The sequence below is a fragment of the Taudactylus pleione genome, unplaced genomic scaffold (assembly GCF_031769625.1).
Source record: "Taudactylus pleione unplaced genomic scaffold, aTauple2 ptg000825l, whole genome shotgun sequence".
Taxonomy (NCBI): Eukaryota; Metazoa; Chordata; class Amphibia; order Anura; family Myobatrachidae; genus Taudactylus; species Taudactylus pleione.
Window position 1 is genome coordinate 977,445 of NW_028285227.1, and position 18,213 is coordinate 995,657.

General features: G+C 47.9%; 1 protein-coding gene across 3 annotated transcripts in view; it reads left to right on the forward strand.

Annotated features, from left to right (window-relative positions):
- The first annotated feature begins 308 nt into the window (after nt 1–308).
- The window catches only part of PACC1 (proton activated chloride channel 1), a 51,931-nt gene continuing 34,026 nt past the window's right edge, over nt 309–18,213 (forward strand). The window contains exons 1-3 of one of the 3 annotated variants that reach the window (XM_088458318.1): nt 309–449; nt 13,240–13,345; nt 15,981–16,190. In XM_088458318.1, the coding sequence (XP_088314444.1) occupies nt 414–449; nt 13,240–13,345; nt 15,981–16,190 (352 nt within the window). In that variant the 5' untranslated portion in view covers nt 309–413. The remainder of the gene's footprint in view (nt 450–13,239; nt 13,346–15,980; nt 16,191–18,213) is intronic. The other 2 variants (XM_088458319.1, XM_088458320.1) reach the window with 2 other exon arrangements.

An 18,213-nucleotide genomic window follows, 5' to 3' on the forward strand; every position in this document is an offset into this window, starting at 1 on the left:
CAGGGGTAGACTACATAACATTTATAGAGAGATCTAGTTTTACATATATATATATATATATATATATATATATATATATATATATATATATATATATACATACTACACATATTATATAATATATTTATTTCCTATACAGGCCTGTGCCATTTCCTGCTGGTGTAGCACCACAAGTCCCAGCATGCCTGTCGGATGGAGAGAGCCGGTCTGTGAGATGTATAAGTTTGCAGAAGTCAGGACTACATCTCCCGGCAGCCCCCTCGGCAGGCCCAGGCCCTGTCACATGATCCCTCTGTCTGGGTGCAGCAGCTGCAGAGAGAGATGAGCACGGGACCCGGGTCAGGGGGGAGAGGAGCTGCTGCTGCTGTGCCCTGTGTGACCCCCTCACCCTGCTGCACCCCCTGCCCAGTGCCATGATCAGGAAGGAGATCTCCAGGTCTTACCAGGAGGTAACTACTACATGCATGTTACATACATGATCACCCTGCAACAGGTCCCTGGTCCATGCTCTGCTGCTGAGGGCAAAGGAAGAGACCAAAGTATTGTCCCCTGACTTACCCAAAAGTACCAGCACTGTACCATGTACACTGCAGGCGGGGGCTATAGGGGATGCTGTGTGCTGTTATTAGACTGTCACTGTACCATGTACACTGCAGGCAGGGGCTATAGGGGATGCTCTGTGCTGTTATTAGACTGTCACTGTACCATGTACACTGCAGGCAGGGGCTATAGGGGATGCTGTGTGCTGTTATTAGAATGTCACTGTACCATGTATACTGCAGGCAGGGACTATAGGGGATGCTGTGTGCTGTTATTAGACTGTCACTGTACCATGTATACTGCAGGCGGGGGCTATAGGGGATGCTCTGTGCTGTTATTAGACTGTCACTGTACCATGTACACTGCAGGCAGGGGCTATAGGGGATGCTGTGTGCTGTTATTAGAATGTCACTGTACCATGTATACTGCAGGCAGGGACTATAGGGGATGCTGTGTGCTGTTATTAGACTGTCACTGTACCATGTATACTGCAGGCGGGGGCTATAGGGGATGCTGTGTGCTGTTATTAGACTGTCACTGTACCATGTACACTGCAGGCAGGGGCTATAGGGGATGCTGTGTGCTGTTATTAGACTGTCACTGTACCATGTATACTGCAGGCGGGGGCTATAGGGGATGCTGTGTGCTGTTATTAGACTGTCACTGTACCATGTACACTGCAGGCGGGGGCTATAGGGGATGCTGTGTGCTGTTATTATACTGTCACTGTACCATGTACACTGCAGGCGGGGGCTATAGGGGATGCTGTGTGCTGTTATTAGAATGTCACTGTACCATGTATACTGCAGGCGGGGGCTATAGGGGATGCTGTGTGCTGTTATTAGACTGTCACTGTACCATGTACACTGCAGGCGGGGGCTATAGGGGATGCTGTGTGCTGTTATTAGACTGTCACTGTACCATGTACACTGCAGGCGGGGGCTATAGGGGATGCTGTGTGCTGTTATTAGACTGTCACTGTACCATGTACACTGCAGGCGGGGGCTATAGGGGATGCTGTGTGCTGTTATTAGACTGTCACTGTACCATGTACACTGCAGGCGGGGGCTATAGGGGATGCTGTGTGCTGTTATTAGACTGTCACTGTACCATGTACACTGCAGGCGGGGGCTATAGGGGATGCTGTGTGCTGTTATTAGACTGTCACTGTACCATGTACACTGCAGGCAGGGGCTATAGGGGATGCTGTGTGCTGTTATTAGAATGTCACTGTACCATGTACACTGCAGGCGGGGGCTATAGTGGATGCTGTGTGCTGTTATTATACTGTCACTGTACCATGTACACTGCAGGCGGGGGCTATAGGGGATGCTGTGTGCTGTTATTAGACTGTCACTATACCATGTACACTGCAGGCAGGGGCTATAGGGGATGCTGTGTGCTGTTATTAGACTGTCACTGTACCATGTACACTGCAGGCGGGGGCTATAGGGGATGCTGTGTGCTGTTATTAGACTGTCACTGTACCATGTACACTGCAGGCGGGGGCTATAGGGGATGCTGTGTGCTGTTATTAGAATGTCACTGTACCATGTACACTGCAGGCGGGGGCTATAGGGGATGCTGTGTGCTGTTATTAGAATGTCACTGTACCATGTACACTGCAGGCGGGGGCTATAGGGGATGCTGTGTGCTGTTATTAGACTGTCACTGTACCATGTACACTGCAGGCGGGGGCTATAGGGGATGCTGTGTGCTGTTATTAGACTGTCACTGTACCATGTACACTGCAGGCGGGGGCTATAGGGGATGCTGTGTGCTGTTATTAGACTGTCACTGTACCATGTACACTGCAGGCAGGGGCTATAGGGGATGCTGTGTGCTGTTATTATACTGTCACTGTACCATGTACACTGCAGGCGGGGGCTATAGGGGATGCTGTGTGCTGTTATTAGACTGTCACTGTACCATGTACACTGCAGGCGGGGGCTATAGGGGATGCTGTGTGCTGTTATTAGACTGTCACTGTACCATGTACACTGCAGGCGGGGGCTATAGGGGATGCTGTGTGCTGTTATTAGACTGTCACTGTACCATGTACACTGCAGGCGGGGGCTATAGGGGATGCTGTGTGCTGTTATTAGACTGTCACTGTACCATGTACACTGCAGGCGGGGGCTATAGGGGATGCTGTGTGCTGTTATTAGACTGTCACTGTACCATGTACACTGCAGGCGGGGGCTATAGGGGATGCTGTGTGCTGTTATTAGACTGTCACTGTACCATGTACACTGCAGGCGGGGGCTATAGGGGATGCTGTGTGCTGTTATTAGACTGTCACTGTACCATGTACACTGCAGGCGGGGGCTATAGGGGATGCTGTGTGCTGTTATTAGACTGTCACTGTACCATGTATACTGCAGGCAGGGACTATAGGGGATGCTGTGTGCTGTTATTAGAATGTCACTGTACCATGTACACTGCAGGCAGGGGCTATAGGGGATGCTGTGTGCTGTTATTAGAATGTCACTGTACCATGTACACTGCAGGCGGGGGCTATAGGGGATGCTGTGTGCTGTTATTAGAATGTCACTGTACCATGTACACTGCAGGCAGGGGCTATAGGGGATGCTGTGTGCTGTTATTAGAATGTCACTGTACCATGTACACTGCAGGCAGGGGCTATAGGGGATGCTGTGTGCTGTTATTAGAATGTCACTGTACCATGTACACTGCAGGCAGGGGCTATAGGGGATGCTGTGTGCTGTTATTAGACTGTCACTGTACCATGTACACTGCAGGCAGGGGCTATAGGGGATGCTGTGTGCTGTTATTAGACTGTCACTGTACCATGTACACTGCAGGTGGGGGCTATAGGGGATGCTGTGTGCTGTTATTAGACTGTCACTGTACCATGTACACTGCAGGCGGGGGCTATAGGGGATGCTGTGTGCCGTTATTAGAATGTCACTGTACCATGTACACTGCAGGCGGGGGCTATAGGGGATGCTGTGTGCTGTTATTAGACTGTCACTGTACCATGTACACTGCAGGCAGGGGCTATAGGGGATGCTGTGTGCTGTTATTATACTGTCACTGTACCATGTACACTGCAGGCAGGGGCTATAGGGGATGCTGTGTGCTGTTATTATACTGTCACTGTACCATCTACACTGCAGGCATGGGCTATATGGGATACTGTGTGCTGTTATTATACTGTCACTGTACCATGTACACTGCAGGCGGGGGCTATAGGGGATGCTGTGTGCTGTTATTATACTGTCACTGTACCATGTACACTGCAGGCGGGGGCTATAGGGGATGCTGTGTGCTGTTATTAGACTGTCACTGTACCATGTACACTGCAGGCGGGGGCTATAGGGGATGCTGTGTGCTGTTATTAGAATGTCACTGTACCATGTACACTGCAGGCGGGGGCTATAAGGGATGCTGTGTGCTGTTATTAGAATGTCACTGTACCATGTACACTGCAGGCGGGGGCTATAGGGGATGCTGTGTGCTGTTATTTGAATGTCACTGTACCATGTATACTGCAGGCGGGGGCTATAGGGGATGCTGTGTGCTGTTATTATACTGTCACTGTACCATGTATACTGCAGGCAGGGGCTATAGGGGATGCTGTGTGCTGTTATTAGACTGTCACTGTACCATGTACACTGCAGGCGGGGGCTATAGGGGATGCTGTGTGCTGTTATTATACTGTCACTGTACCATGTATACTGCAGGCAGGGGCTATAGGGGATGCTGTGTGCTGTTATTAGAATGTCACTGTACCATGTACACTGCAGGCAGGGGCTATAGGGGATGCTGTGTGCTGTTATTAGAATGTCACTGTACCATGTACACTGCAGGCAGGGGCTATAGGGGATGCTGTGTGCTGTTATTAGAATGTCACTGTACCATGTACACTGCAGGCAGGGGCTATAGGGGATGCTGTGTGCTGTTATTAGAATGTCACTGTACCATGTACACTGCAGGCAGGGGCTATAGGGGATGCCGTGTGCTGTTATTAGACTGTCACTGTACCATGTACACTGCAGGCAGGGGCTATAGGGGATGCTGTGTGCTGTTATTAGACTGTCACTGTACCATGTATACTGCAGGCGGGGGCTATAGGGGATGCTGTGTGCTGTTATTATACTGTCACTGTACCATGTATACTGCAGGCGGGGGCTATAGGGGATGCTGTGTGCTGTTATTAGAATGTCACTGTACCATGTATACTGCAGGCGGGGGCTATAGGGGATGCTGTGTGCTGTTATTATACTGTCACTGTACCATGTACACTGCAGGCAGGGGCTATAGGGGATGCTGTGTGCTGTTATTAGAATGTCACTGTACCATGTACACTGCAGGCAGGGGCTATAGGGGATGCTGTGTGCTGTTATTAGAATGTCACTGTACCATGTACACTGCAGGCGGGGGCTATAGGGGATGCTGTGTGCTGTTATTAGAATGTCACTGTACCATGTACACTGCAGGCGGGGGCTATAGGGGATGCTGTGTGCTGTTATTAGACTGTCACTGTACCATGTACACTGCAGGCGGGGGCTATAGGGGATGCTGTGTGCTGTTATTAGACTGTCACTGTACCATGTACACTGCAGGCAGGGGCTATAGGGGATGCTGTGTGCTGTTATTATACTGTCACTGTACCATGTACACTGCAGGCAGGGGCTATAGGGGATGCTGTGTGCTGTTATTAGAATGTCACTGTACCATGTACACTGCAGGCAGGGGCTATAGGGGATGCTGTGTGCTGTTATTAGACTGTCACTATACCATGTACACTGCAGGCAGGGGCTATAGGGGATGCTGTGTGCTGTTATTAGAATGTCACTGTACCATGTACACTGCAGGCAGGGGCTATAGGGGATGCTGTGTGCTGTTATTAGAATGTCACTGTACCATGTACACTGCAGGCGGGGGCTATAGGGGATGCTGTGTGCTGTTATTATACTGTCACTGTACCATGTACACTGCAGGCGGGGGCTATAGGGGATGCTGTGTGCTGTTATTAGAATGTCACTGTACCATGTACACTGCAGGCGGGGGCTATAGGGGATGCTGTGTGCTGTTATTATACTGTCACTGTACCATGTATACTGCAGGCAGGGGCTATAGGGGATGCTGTGTGCCGTTATTAGAATGTCACTGTACCATGTACACTGCAGGCGGGGGCTATAGGGGATGCTGTGTGCTGTTATTATACTGTCACTGTACCATGTATACTGCAGGCAGGGGCTATAGGGGATGCTGTGTGCTGTTATTATACTGTCACTGTACCATGTACACTGCAGGCGGGGGCTATAGGGGATGCTGTGTGCTGTTATTAGACTGTCACTGTACCATGTACACTGCAGGCGGGGGCTATAGGGGATGCTGTGTGCTGTTATTATACTGTCACTGTACCATGTACACTGCAGGCAGGGGCTATAGGGGATGCTGTGTACTGTTATTAGAATGTCACTGTACCATGTACACTGCAGGCAGGGGCTATAGGGGATGCTGTGTGCTGTTATTAGAATGTCACTGTACCATGTACACTGCAGGCAGGGGCTATAGGGGATGCTGTGTGCTGTTATTAGAATGTCACTGTACCATGTACACTGCAGGCAGGGGCTATAGGGGATGCTGTGTGCTGTTATTATACTGTCACTGTACCATGTACACTGCAGGCAGGGGCTATAGGGGATGCTGTGTGCTGTTATTAGACTGTCACTGTACCATGTACACTGCAGGCGGGGGCTATAGGGGATGCTGTGTGCTGTTATTAGACTGTCACTGTACCATGTACACTGCAGGCGGGGGCTATAGGGGATGCTGTGTGCCGTTATTAGACTGTCACTGTACCATGTACACTGCAGGCGGGGGCTATAGGGGATGCTGTGTGCCGTTATTAGACTGTCACTGTACCATGTACACTGCAGGCAGGGGCTATAGGGGATGCTGTGTGCTGTTATTATACTGTCACTGTACCATGTACACTGCAGGCAGGGGCTATAGGGGATGCTGTGTGCTGTTATTATACTGTCACTGTACCATGTACACTGCAGGCAGGGGCTATAGGGGATGCTGTGTGCTGTTATTATACTGTCACTGTACCATGTACACTGCAGGCGGGGGCTATAGGGGATGCTGTGTGCTGTTATTATACTGTCACTGTACCATGTACACTGCAGGCGGGGGCTATAGGGGATGCTGTGTGCTGTTATTAGACTGTCACTGTACCATGTACACTGCAGGCGGGGGCTATAGGGGATGCTGTGTGCTGTTATTAGAATGTCACTGTACCATGTACACTGCAGGCAGGGGCTATAGGGGATGCTGTGTGCTGTTATTATACTGTCACTGTACCATGTACACTGCAGGCAGGGGCTATAGGGGATGCTGTGTGCTGTTATTAGAATGTCACTGTACCATGTACACTGCAGGCAGGGGCTATAGGGGATGCCGTGTGCTGTTATTAGACTGTCACTGTACCATGTACACTGCAGGCAGGGGCTATAGGGGATGCTGTGTGCTGTTATTAGACTGTCACTGTACCATGTATACTGCAGGCGGGGGCTATAGGGGATGCTGTGTGCTGTTATTATACTGTCACTGTACCATGTATACTGCAGGCGGGGGCTATAGGGGATGCTGTGTGCTGTTATTAGAATGTCACTGTACCATGTATACTGCAGGCGGGGGCTATAGGGGATGCTGTGTGCTGTTATTATACTGTCACTGTACCATGTACACTGCAGGCGGGGGCTATAGGGGATGCTGTGTGCTGTTATTAGAATGTCACTGTACCATGTACACTGCAGGCGGGGGCTATAGGGGATGCTGTGTGCTGTTATTAGAATGTCACTGTACCATGTACACTGCAGGCGGGGGCTATAGGGGATGCTGTGTGCTGTTATTAGAATGTCACTGTACCATGTACACTGCAGGCGGGGGCTATAGGGGATGCTGTGTGCTGTTATTATACTGTCACTGTACCATGTACACTGCAGGCGGGGGCTATAGGGGATGCTGTGTGCTGTTATTATACTGTCACTGTACCATATACACTGCAGGCAGGGGCTATAGGGGATGCTGTGTGCTGTTATTAGACTGTCACTGTACCATGTACACTGCAGGCAGGGGCTATAGGGGATGCTGTGTGCTGTTATTATACTGTCACTGTACCATGTACACTGCAGGCGGGGGCTATAGGGGATGCTGTGTGCTGTTATTAGAATGTCACTGTACCATGTATACTGCAGGCAGGGGCTATAGGGGATGCTGTGTGCTGTTATTTGAATGTCACTGTACCATGTATACTGCAGGCGGGGGCTATAGGGGATGCTGTGTGCTGTTATTAGACTGTCACTGTACCATGTATACTGCAGGCGGGGGCTATAGGGGATGCTGTGTGCTGTTATTAGACTGTCACTGTACCATGTATACTGCAGGCAGGGGCTATAGGGGATGCTGTGTGCTGTTATTATACTGTCACTGTACCATGTACACTGCAGGCAGGGGCTATAGGGGATGCTGTGTGCTGTTATTAGAATGTCACTGTACCATGTATACTGCAGGCGGGGGCTATAGGGGATGCTGTGTGCTGTTATTATACTGTCACTGTACCATGTACACTGCAGGCAGGGACTATAGGGGATGCTGTGTGCTGTTATTAGACTGTCACTGTACCATGTACACTGCAGGCAGGGGCTATAGGGGATGCTGTGTGCTGTTATTAGACTGTCACTGTACCATGTACACTGCAGGCAGGGGCTATAGGGGATGCTGTGTGCTGTTATTAGACTGTCACTGTACCATGTACACTGCAGGCGGGGGCTATAGGGGATGCTGTGTGCTGTTATTAGAATGTCACTGTACCATGTATACTGCAGGCAGGGGCTATAGGGGATGCTGTGTGCTGTTATTAGACTGTCACTGTACCATGTATACTGCAGGCGGGGGCTATAGGGGATGCTGTGTGCTGTTATTATACTGTCACTGTACCATGTATACTGCAGGCAGGGGCTATAGGGGATGCTGTGTGCTGTTATTAGAATGTCACTGTACCATGTATACTGCAGGCGGGGGCTATAGGGGATGCTGTGTGCTGTTATTATACTGTCACTGTACCATGTACACTGCAGGCAGGGGCTATAGGGGATGCTGTGTGCTGTTATTATACTGTCACTTTACCATGTACACTGCAGGCAGGGGCTATAGGGGATGCTGTGTGCCGTTATTAGAATGTCACTGTACCATGTACACTGCAGGCAGGGGCTATAGGGGATGCTGTGTGCTGTTATTAGAATGTCACTGTACCATGTACACTGCAGGCGGGGGCTATAGGGGATGCTGTGTGCTGTTATTAGAATGTCACTGTACCATGTACACTGCAGGCAGGGGCTATAGGGGATGCTGTGTGCTGTTATTATACTGTCACTGTACCATGTACACTGCAGGCAGGGGCTATAGGGGATGCTGTGTGCTGTTATTATACTGTCACTGTACCATGTACACTGCAGGCAGGGGCTATAGGGGATGCTGTGTGCTGTTATTATACTGTCACTGTACCATGTACACTGCAGGCGGGGGCTATAGGGGATGCTGTGTGCTGTTATTAGAATGTCACTGTACCATGTACACTGCAGGCAGGGGCTATAGGGGATGCTGTGTGCTGTTATTAGAATGTCACTGTTCCATGTACACTGCAGGCGGGGGCTATAGGGGATGCTGTGTGCTGTTATTATACTGTCACTGTACCATGTATACTGCAGGCGGGGGCTATAGGGGATGCTGTGTGCCGTTATTAGAATGTCACTGTACCATGTACACTGCAGGCGGGGGCTATAGGGGATGCTGTGTGCTGTTATTATACTGTCACTGTACCATGTACACTGCAGGCAGGGGCTATAGGGGATGCTGTGTGCTGTTATTAGAATGTCACTGTACCATGTACACTGCAGGCAGGGACTATAGGGGATGCTCTGTGCTGTTATTAGACTGTCACTGTACCATGTACACTGCAGGCAGGGGCTATAGGGGATGCTCTGTGCTGTTATTAGACTCACTGTACCATGTATACTGCAGGCGGGGGCTATAGGGGATGCTGTGTGCTGTTATTAGAATGTCACTGTACCATGTACACTGCAGGCAGGGGCTATAGGGGATGCTCTGTGCTGTTATTAGACTGTCACTGTACCATGTACACTGCAGGCAGGGGCTATAGGGGATGCTGTGTGCTGTTATTAGAATGTCACTGTACCATGTATACTGCAGGCAGGGACTATAGGGGATGCTGTGTGCTGTTATTAGAATGTCACTGTACCATGTATACTGCAGGCAGGGGCTATAGGGGATGCTGTGTGCCGTTATTAGAATGTCACTGTACCATGTACACTGCAGGCAGGGGCTATAGGGGATGCTGTGTGCTGTTATTAGAATGTCACTGTACCATGTACACTGCAGGCAGGGGCTATAGGGGATGCTGTGTGCTGTTATTATACTGTCACTGTACCATGTACACTGCAGGCAGGGGCTATAGGGGATGCTGTGTGCTGTTATTAGAATGTCACTGTACCATGTACACTGCAGGCGGGGGCTATAGGGGATGCTGTATGCTGTTATTAGAATGTCACTGTACCATGTACACTGCAGGCAGGGGCTATAGGGGATGCTGTGTGCTGTTATTATACTGTCACTGTACCATGTACACTGCAGGCAGGGGCTATAGGGGATGCTGTGTGCTGTTATTATACTGTCACTGTACCATGTACACTGCAGGCGGGGGCTATAGGGGATGCTGTGTGCTGTTATTAGAATGTCACTGTACCATGTACACTGCAGGCAGGGGCTATAGGGGATGCTGTGTGCTGTTATTAGAATGTCACTGTTCCATGTACACTGCAGGCAGGGGCTATAGGGGATGCTGTGTGCTGTTATTATTCTGTCACTGTACCATGTATACTGCAGGCGGGGGCTATAGGGGATGCTGTGTGCCGTTATTAGAATGTCACTGTACCATGTACACTGCAGGCGGGGGCTATAGGGGATGCTGTGTGCTGTTATTATACTGTCACTGTACCATGTACACTGCAGGCAGGGGCTATAGGGGATGCTGTGTGCTGTTATTAGAATGTCACTGTACCATGTACACTGCAGGCAGGGGCTATAGGGGATGCTCTGTGCTGTTATTAGACTGTCACTGTACCATGTACACTGCAGGCAGGGGCTATAGGGGATGCTCTGTGCTGTTATTAGACTCACTGTACCATGTATACTGCAGGCGGGGGCTATAGGGGATGCTGTGTGCTGTTATTAGAATGTCACTGTACCATGTACACTGCAGGCAGGGGCTATAGGGGATGCTCTGTGCTGTTATTAGACTGTCACTGTACCATGTACACTGCAGGCAGGGGCTATAGGGGATGCTGTGTGCTGTTATTAGAATGTCACTGTACCATGTATACTGCAGGCAGGGACTATAGGGGATGCTGTGTGCTGTTATTAGAATGTCACTGTACCATGTATACTGCAGGCAGGGGCTATAGGGGATGCTGTGTGCCGTTATTAGAATGTCACTGTACCATGTACACTGCAGGCAGGGGCTATAGGGGATGCTGTGTGCTGTTATTAGAATGTCACTGTACCATGTACACTGCAGGCAGGGGCTATAGGGGATGCTGTGTGCTGTTATTATACTGTCACTGTACCATGTACACTGCAGGCAGGGGCTATAGGGGATGCTGTGTGCTGTTATTAGAATGTCACTGTACCATGTACACTGCAGGCAGGGGCTATAGGGGATGCTGTGTTCTGTTATTAGAATGTCACTGTACCATGTACACTGCAGGCAGGGGCTATAGGGGATGCTCTGTGCTGTTATTAGACTGTCACTGTACCATGTACACTGCAGGCAGGGGCTATAGGGGATGCTGTGTGCTGTTATTAGAATGTCACTGTACCATGTATACTGCAGGCAGGGACTATAGGGGATGCTGTGTGCTGTTATTAGAATGTCACTGTACCATGTATACTGCAGGCAGGGGCTATAGGGGATGCTGTGTGCCGTTATTAGAATGTCACTGTACCATGTACACTGCAGGCAGGGGCTATAGGGGATGCTGTGTGCTGTTATTAGAATGTCACTGTACCATGTACACTGCAGGCAGGGGCTATAGGGGATGCTGTGTGCTGTTATTATACTGTCACTGTACCATGTACACTGCAGGCGGGGGCTATAGGGGATGCTGTGTGCTGTTATTAGACTGTCAGTGTCAGTGCAGCCCAGAAGTAGAGCAATATTATACACATTTCAGCTATTGATGTATAATATACAGTGTAAATAGCACATAGATGACTTTTCTTTTCCTCTGCTGCTGATTAGATTGTAAGCCCTTGGAAGTAATGATTGCAAGAACCAGGGGTTATTTTGGGACTTGCAATGTAAAGTTGGGATCGAACTATAGCGTGCAATAGCCTGAGTGCTTCCCCTGTCCTCTAAGCCTCATCCTCCAGGATTATATAGTAAAACCCCATCAGTTACGTTCCCATAGGAAACATCTCATAATTTAGAGATTAATTTTATTTTTTATAGTTAAAATCTTTTTGTACCCGTCCCCCACATTGTGTTTGCAAAGCGCAGCGGAATATTGTGATGCTATATGATTATATGTTGTTAATAATAGTAGTAATAATGGTAGTAATAATAATAGTAATAATAATAATGGTAGTAGTAAGAATGGTAGTAATAATAATAGTAATAATAATGGTAGTAGTAAGAATGGTAGTAGTAATAATGGTAATAATAGTAATAATGGTAATAGTAATAATAATGGTAATAATGGTAGTAGTAATAATAATAATGGTAGTAATAATAATAATAGTAATAATGGTAGTAGTAATAATAATAATAGTAATAATGGTAGTAGTAATAATGGTAATAATAGTAATAATGGTAATAGTAATAATAATGGTAATAATGGTAGTAGTAATAATAATAATGGTAGTAATAATAATAATAGTAATAATGGTAGTAGTAATAATAATAATAGTAATGATAATAATAAATAATAATGGTAATAATAGTAATAATAATGGTAATAATAGTAATGATAATAATAGTAATGATAATAATAAATAATGTAATAATAGTAATAATGGTAATAATAATATTAGTAATAATAATGGTAGTAATAATGGTAATAATAATAGTAATATTAGTAATAATAATAATGGTCGTAATAATAATGGTAATAATCGTAATAATAATGTTAGTAATAATAATAATAATGGTAATAATGGTGGTAGTAGTAATAATAATGGTAATAATAATATTAGTAATAATAATGGTAATAATGGTAGTAATAATAGTAGTAATAATGGTAATAATAATGTTAGTAGTAATAATAATAATAGTAATATGGTAGTAATAATAATAGTAATAATAATGGTAGTAATAATAATGGTAATAATGATGTGTGAGCAGGCAGCAGTTTGGGTGCAGTGACAGGAGGGATTCCTCATATAATGTTTACCAGCACTTTATAAGTTCTCCCGTGTTGTACATTGTATTACGCATGACTGTGCGCTGGGTCACAGCGCGGCCTCTAGCTGTACAGGTACGGCGCTGTGTTATGATGGAGATCCACCTTCAGGTCCATATATAGGCCGTCAGTACTAAATGGAGTTCATTTAAATAATTCTAGATTTATTTATTTTCTCCTGCAGTTAAATGAAGAGATCGAGTCGCCTCCTATGGACGATAAAATGCTGGAGGATATGGAAGACGACCAGGAAGAGCAGGAGGACGCCATCTCCACAACGGCGTCAGGTGGTAAAGACTAAGGGCCAAATTTGCTACAGATGTGTCCACATACGTCTTACCTCTGTGTGCTACAAGTCTCCTTCAACATAACACGTGAGCGCCGTGTGACTCTAGCGCCAAGCGTCTTTCCGTGCAACTTTTTACCTTCAAATGCGTCTAACTCGCATAGAACGCACAAGCAGCTTCTGATGATGAAAATGATATGCTTCCTATATTCTGTGTGCGACCTCTGGTGTATTTACATGCGGAATGCTACGTTACATGCGGAATGCTACGTTACATGCGGAATGCTACGTTACATGCGGAATGCTACATTACATGCGGGATGCTACGTTACATGCGGAATGCTACGTTACATGCGGAATGCTACGTTACATGCGGAATGCTACGTTACATGCGGGATGCTACGTTACATGCGGGATGCTACGTTACATGCGGAATGCTACGTTACATGTGGAATGCTACGTTACATGCGGAATGCTACGTTACAGTGTCTGTGACTGTAAAGGAATAGAAAAAACCGCTCTATAGTAACAGTCATAAGCATGAATCACATATAAATTACACATTTTAATCTTATAAATTCATAGGCATAAGATCATACATATGTATATAAAAATGAAATATAGCATATATAGCACCATATTGCTAAAAGTGAAAGATCACTCAATCCAAATAATATATGTACTCAGGGCCTGATTCAGAGCGGGTCGATGGTCCCTCACTGTGTACACCGGAGCTGGCTCCGGCGTGCGCGTGCGCGTGACCCGGCCAGCGACGGGCGTCATTCCCAGTGTCCAGCGTTATTCCCTACCGTCCAAGTGGGCATAGAGGGAGAATATAACCTTGTGGCAAGTGTAGCGTGCCACCGAGCCCGAAGCGTGGTGAGCGGATAACTTTCTTCTTTAGGTGGGGACAAATTTCGGTACTTGTGTACGTAAAGTACCCAAGTACCATTTAAAACAATCATTGGGTTCTCTCTGCAGTGAGTCTGTAAAGTACATTAGTACCCTGTGATCTTATGCCTGAGATGAGAATGTCTACTTTATATGTGATTCATGCTTATGACTGTTACTATTGAGCGCTGTTTTTGCTATTCCTTTGCACCAGATTACTGTGAGGACTGACTATCCTCTTTTACATACAGCTGCTCACTATCATTTTGGACTCTAAATCCCGGGTAGCGCCACCTTGGTCATTGTTAATTGCAACCCCTTTCACAGCGGTTGTGACACTGTAACGTAGCATCTCGCATGCAGATCCAGCCGCACACAGAACATAGGCATGCCGCGTATCCGTGTAATCAGCACGAGCTTCTCGTGTGTCCAATAGGCATCACTCTGCGAATAAGAAGCATTTGAAGGTAAAAAGTTGCACAAAAAGATGCTCTGCGCTACCGAGTCGCACATGGCTCACACGCTATGGTTAACGCGACTTGTAGCACACGGAGGTAAGCTGTATATAGGGCCCCCATCCTTCCATGTGACAGCAGTTCTAGCTGATCACGCTCAATAGTCTCATCCAATGGTTCCTACACTGGGTGCCGTGCAGCGGGTCACTTGCATGGACACCCCTGCACCGATTGGGATGAAACCAACACGAGGTGGTCCAGTTGGATCCTGGCCAGGTGTTAGCGGGGTTAGGGTCCCTGTCAGAACCCCCGTTAGTGTTCGCTAGACAGAGCTTTCACCCAAGGAGCCTGTTCTGAACCTTCCACTGGTTGGATTTAGACAAAAACATCAAGGAGTGGTAACATTGGACCCCAGAAGGCATTCTCGTTGGTTGAGATCCCGTTCGGACCTCCCGTTGGTATACACAGGGCAGAACTGTGACCCAGGCAGCCTGTTTTGGGCATTCCACCGGATGGATTGGATGAAAACATCACAGTGGGGTGGCAATTGGTCTGGGATGCCTAATGAAGTGTTTGGGGTCCATTCTCTTCATGGGCGGAGTGCGGCGGGCAGAACTTTGACCCAGGGAGCCTGTTCTGGACCTTCCACTGGATGGATTTGGACGACATCACTTAATAAAACGTAATAACTTGTAGATTTAAACCCGAGCAATGCCGGGTACTTCAGCTAGTTCACTATATAAGTCCACTGCGCTCTCTGTCACCGGTCTGCCGCAGGTTGTTACGTTAGAAAGGAGACGCCTCTCTAACCAGAGTACACTGGGGTCAGGACTAGTGATATCACAGTAGCTGAAATGTGTTTGACATGTATCATATACCATTAGGACAGTGTGATGAAGACGTGGGGAAGAGCTTCGGCTGTGTATAATGTATATATTACTGTCTAACAGACCCGCAGTGGGAGTTTCAGGTTTTTGGTTATAGTGGCAGATTGTGCCCTTTTAGTAAAGTCTCATTTACCTTATTACTTCCGCTCTTATTTGCTGGGTGATAGCTGTATAAAAAGGAAGCTGGGGGGGAGGCAGACTGAGCAGCCGTTCTAATAGTGTAAAGAGAGCTGATTGTGCCGCGGATAGGAGTGAAAAGCTAAATACAGTGATTTCTTACTGCTGGTAACAGCGTCCTCTCCAGACCAATTACTATGTTACGTTGTGATGGCATCCGTGTACTTGTAATGTGTTCATAGCAACGGTGGTCCCTGTTTCATTTTCCTTTTTCGCTACGTTTCACCAGGGCAGGAGCCGGACAGGGGAAGCCCCTCGGTGCGGTTCAGCCGGACCTGCCTGAAGAACGTCTTCTCCGTCCTGCTGATCTTCGTCTACCTGCTGCTCATGGCCGTCGCCGTCTTCCTGGTCTATCAGACTATAACCGACTTCAGGGAAAAGCTGAAACACCCGGTCATGTCCGTCTCCTACAAAGAGGTGGACGTTTACGAGGCCCCCGGTAAGTGTCCGCAGCGCCCTGCAAGGGGGCAATCACAGAACCATAACTGTATAATAAGCCTTCCCTTAGCTGGAGCGGAGGGTTACTGGTGTGGTTGTATGACTGTATAGCGCGGGATTTATCTCCATGATTACCGATGATCGTTTCCTATTATAAAATACAATCATTTTATACAAAAAAAATAAATAAATCCTTTGCCAAAATGCAACATAAATGGTACAAAGAGAATAATTCACTTTCCATTGACTGTTGGAGCTTCTAGACGCTCTGAACGTATACCGTAATGGGCCTCATTCAGAAGTGGATACAGACGTGGTCCCCAAAAATTCGCTGAACGTCGGAAATGCGATGCCACTCAGAATCGGGACCAAGATCTAGCACTGGGGGGAGTTCCCCACGTTACCGTTACGCAGAGCGCAATTATGAGGAGCCTGACACTCAGCCCAAGTACCGCCTGAAGCTGTTAGTGGAAGCATTGAATAAAGTGAATGTGATGGGGCGAGCGGCCAGATCTCTCCCAGCTTTCCCGAGGCTTCTCGGGGCGGTCAAAAGATGACCGCCAGCACAAACGGATAACTTCTTACCGCATTTACCAATATGTGTGATAAGATTCTCCCCGGAAAACACCGCTGCCTGGGGGGGAGCAGGGACGTAGTATACGGACGTCACAGGCAGATTGAGGAGGCAGAACAGCAGACGGTGGTAAATATCCAGGATTTAATAGTAAGGTAGCGGACACCGAGCAGTGCTAGATTATACTACGTGGGGTAAATTTACTAAGGGTCGAGTTTGTGTGAGTTTAGGCATTTTTTTTAATCTCACAAATTTACTAAAGACAAACTCGAGGGAGTGTGAAGTGAGGGCCTGATTCAGAGCCGGACGCTCTGACCAGAGAGCTCGCTCTGAATCAGGGCCCTCCTACATGAAAATGGAGCGGCCTCTTGGACGCTCGCATAGCTGTGGGTTACCACCCACAGCTATAGCGAGCGTCCATGATGATGGTCGTTATGGTCAAGACCATCGCGACCATCGGGCTTGCGACGAGACCCTGCGGTAGGGTCTCGGTGACCGCAAGCCCTGGAGTGATTTTGGCTCTATCAGAGCCAAAGTCACTCCCACTGACATCACTAGTGATGTCAGTGGGGCCGGACTCAGACGGTAGGCGTTCCCATGGGAACGCCTCCGTCTGGCAGCCACGCCCCCACCACGCCCACCAAAGGGGGCGTGCTGTCACTTACCACCGACAGCACGCCCCCTTTGGTGCGAGACCCATAACGACGGCTTGGCCGTCGTTATTCGGGTCTCGCGCATGCGCACAATGGAGCTCCCTCCGTCGTGCGCATGCGCAATTCGGCACCATCGACCCGTTTGCGAGCGTCCTGCGCTCGCGAGCGGGTCTGAATGACCCCCTGAGTTCTCTTTTTTCACTGTTTAAAACTCATGTGAGATTGCAAACTCGAAAAAACTCACCATCGGCCAAAATAGTAAGTACTTAGTAAATTTGCGAGTTGCATCTTTTTCATCTAAGATTCAAGTTACCAATCTCGTGTGAGATTGTGTCAAACTCACTGTGAAATAGAAGTTGTAAACACTCCCCTCCTGAGCTGCGAGTTTGGGTGAAACATACACAAATCATTGTGATATATATTTTTTTTCAACTTGTTTCAGTAGTGTTTAATTAGTAAAAAAAATTACTTGAGGTCCCCCCAAAAAAGACTAACCAGCCCCGGACTTGCCAGCCTGTCCTGGTACCAAAAATTACGGGGAACAAAACAAGTAGGGTTCCACCGTAAATTAGGTACCAGCACCAGGCTGCAGGGCCAGTCCTGGTTTTAATTATAGGGGTTAAAAATTTGCGTAAGGGTACCCCTAAAATTAAAACCAGCACTGGACCCTTTCTAGCGGTGGGCTGATGCCACAGCCAGGAGTGCCTTTTCTCCTGGCCCCCCAGCCGCAGCATCAGCACTGATCGCTAGTCAGCCCAGGCCAGGGATCCCTGGGGAGTTGGGGACCCCCCTCAGCC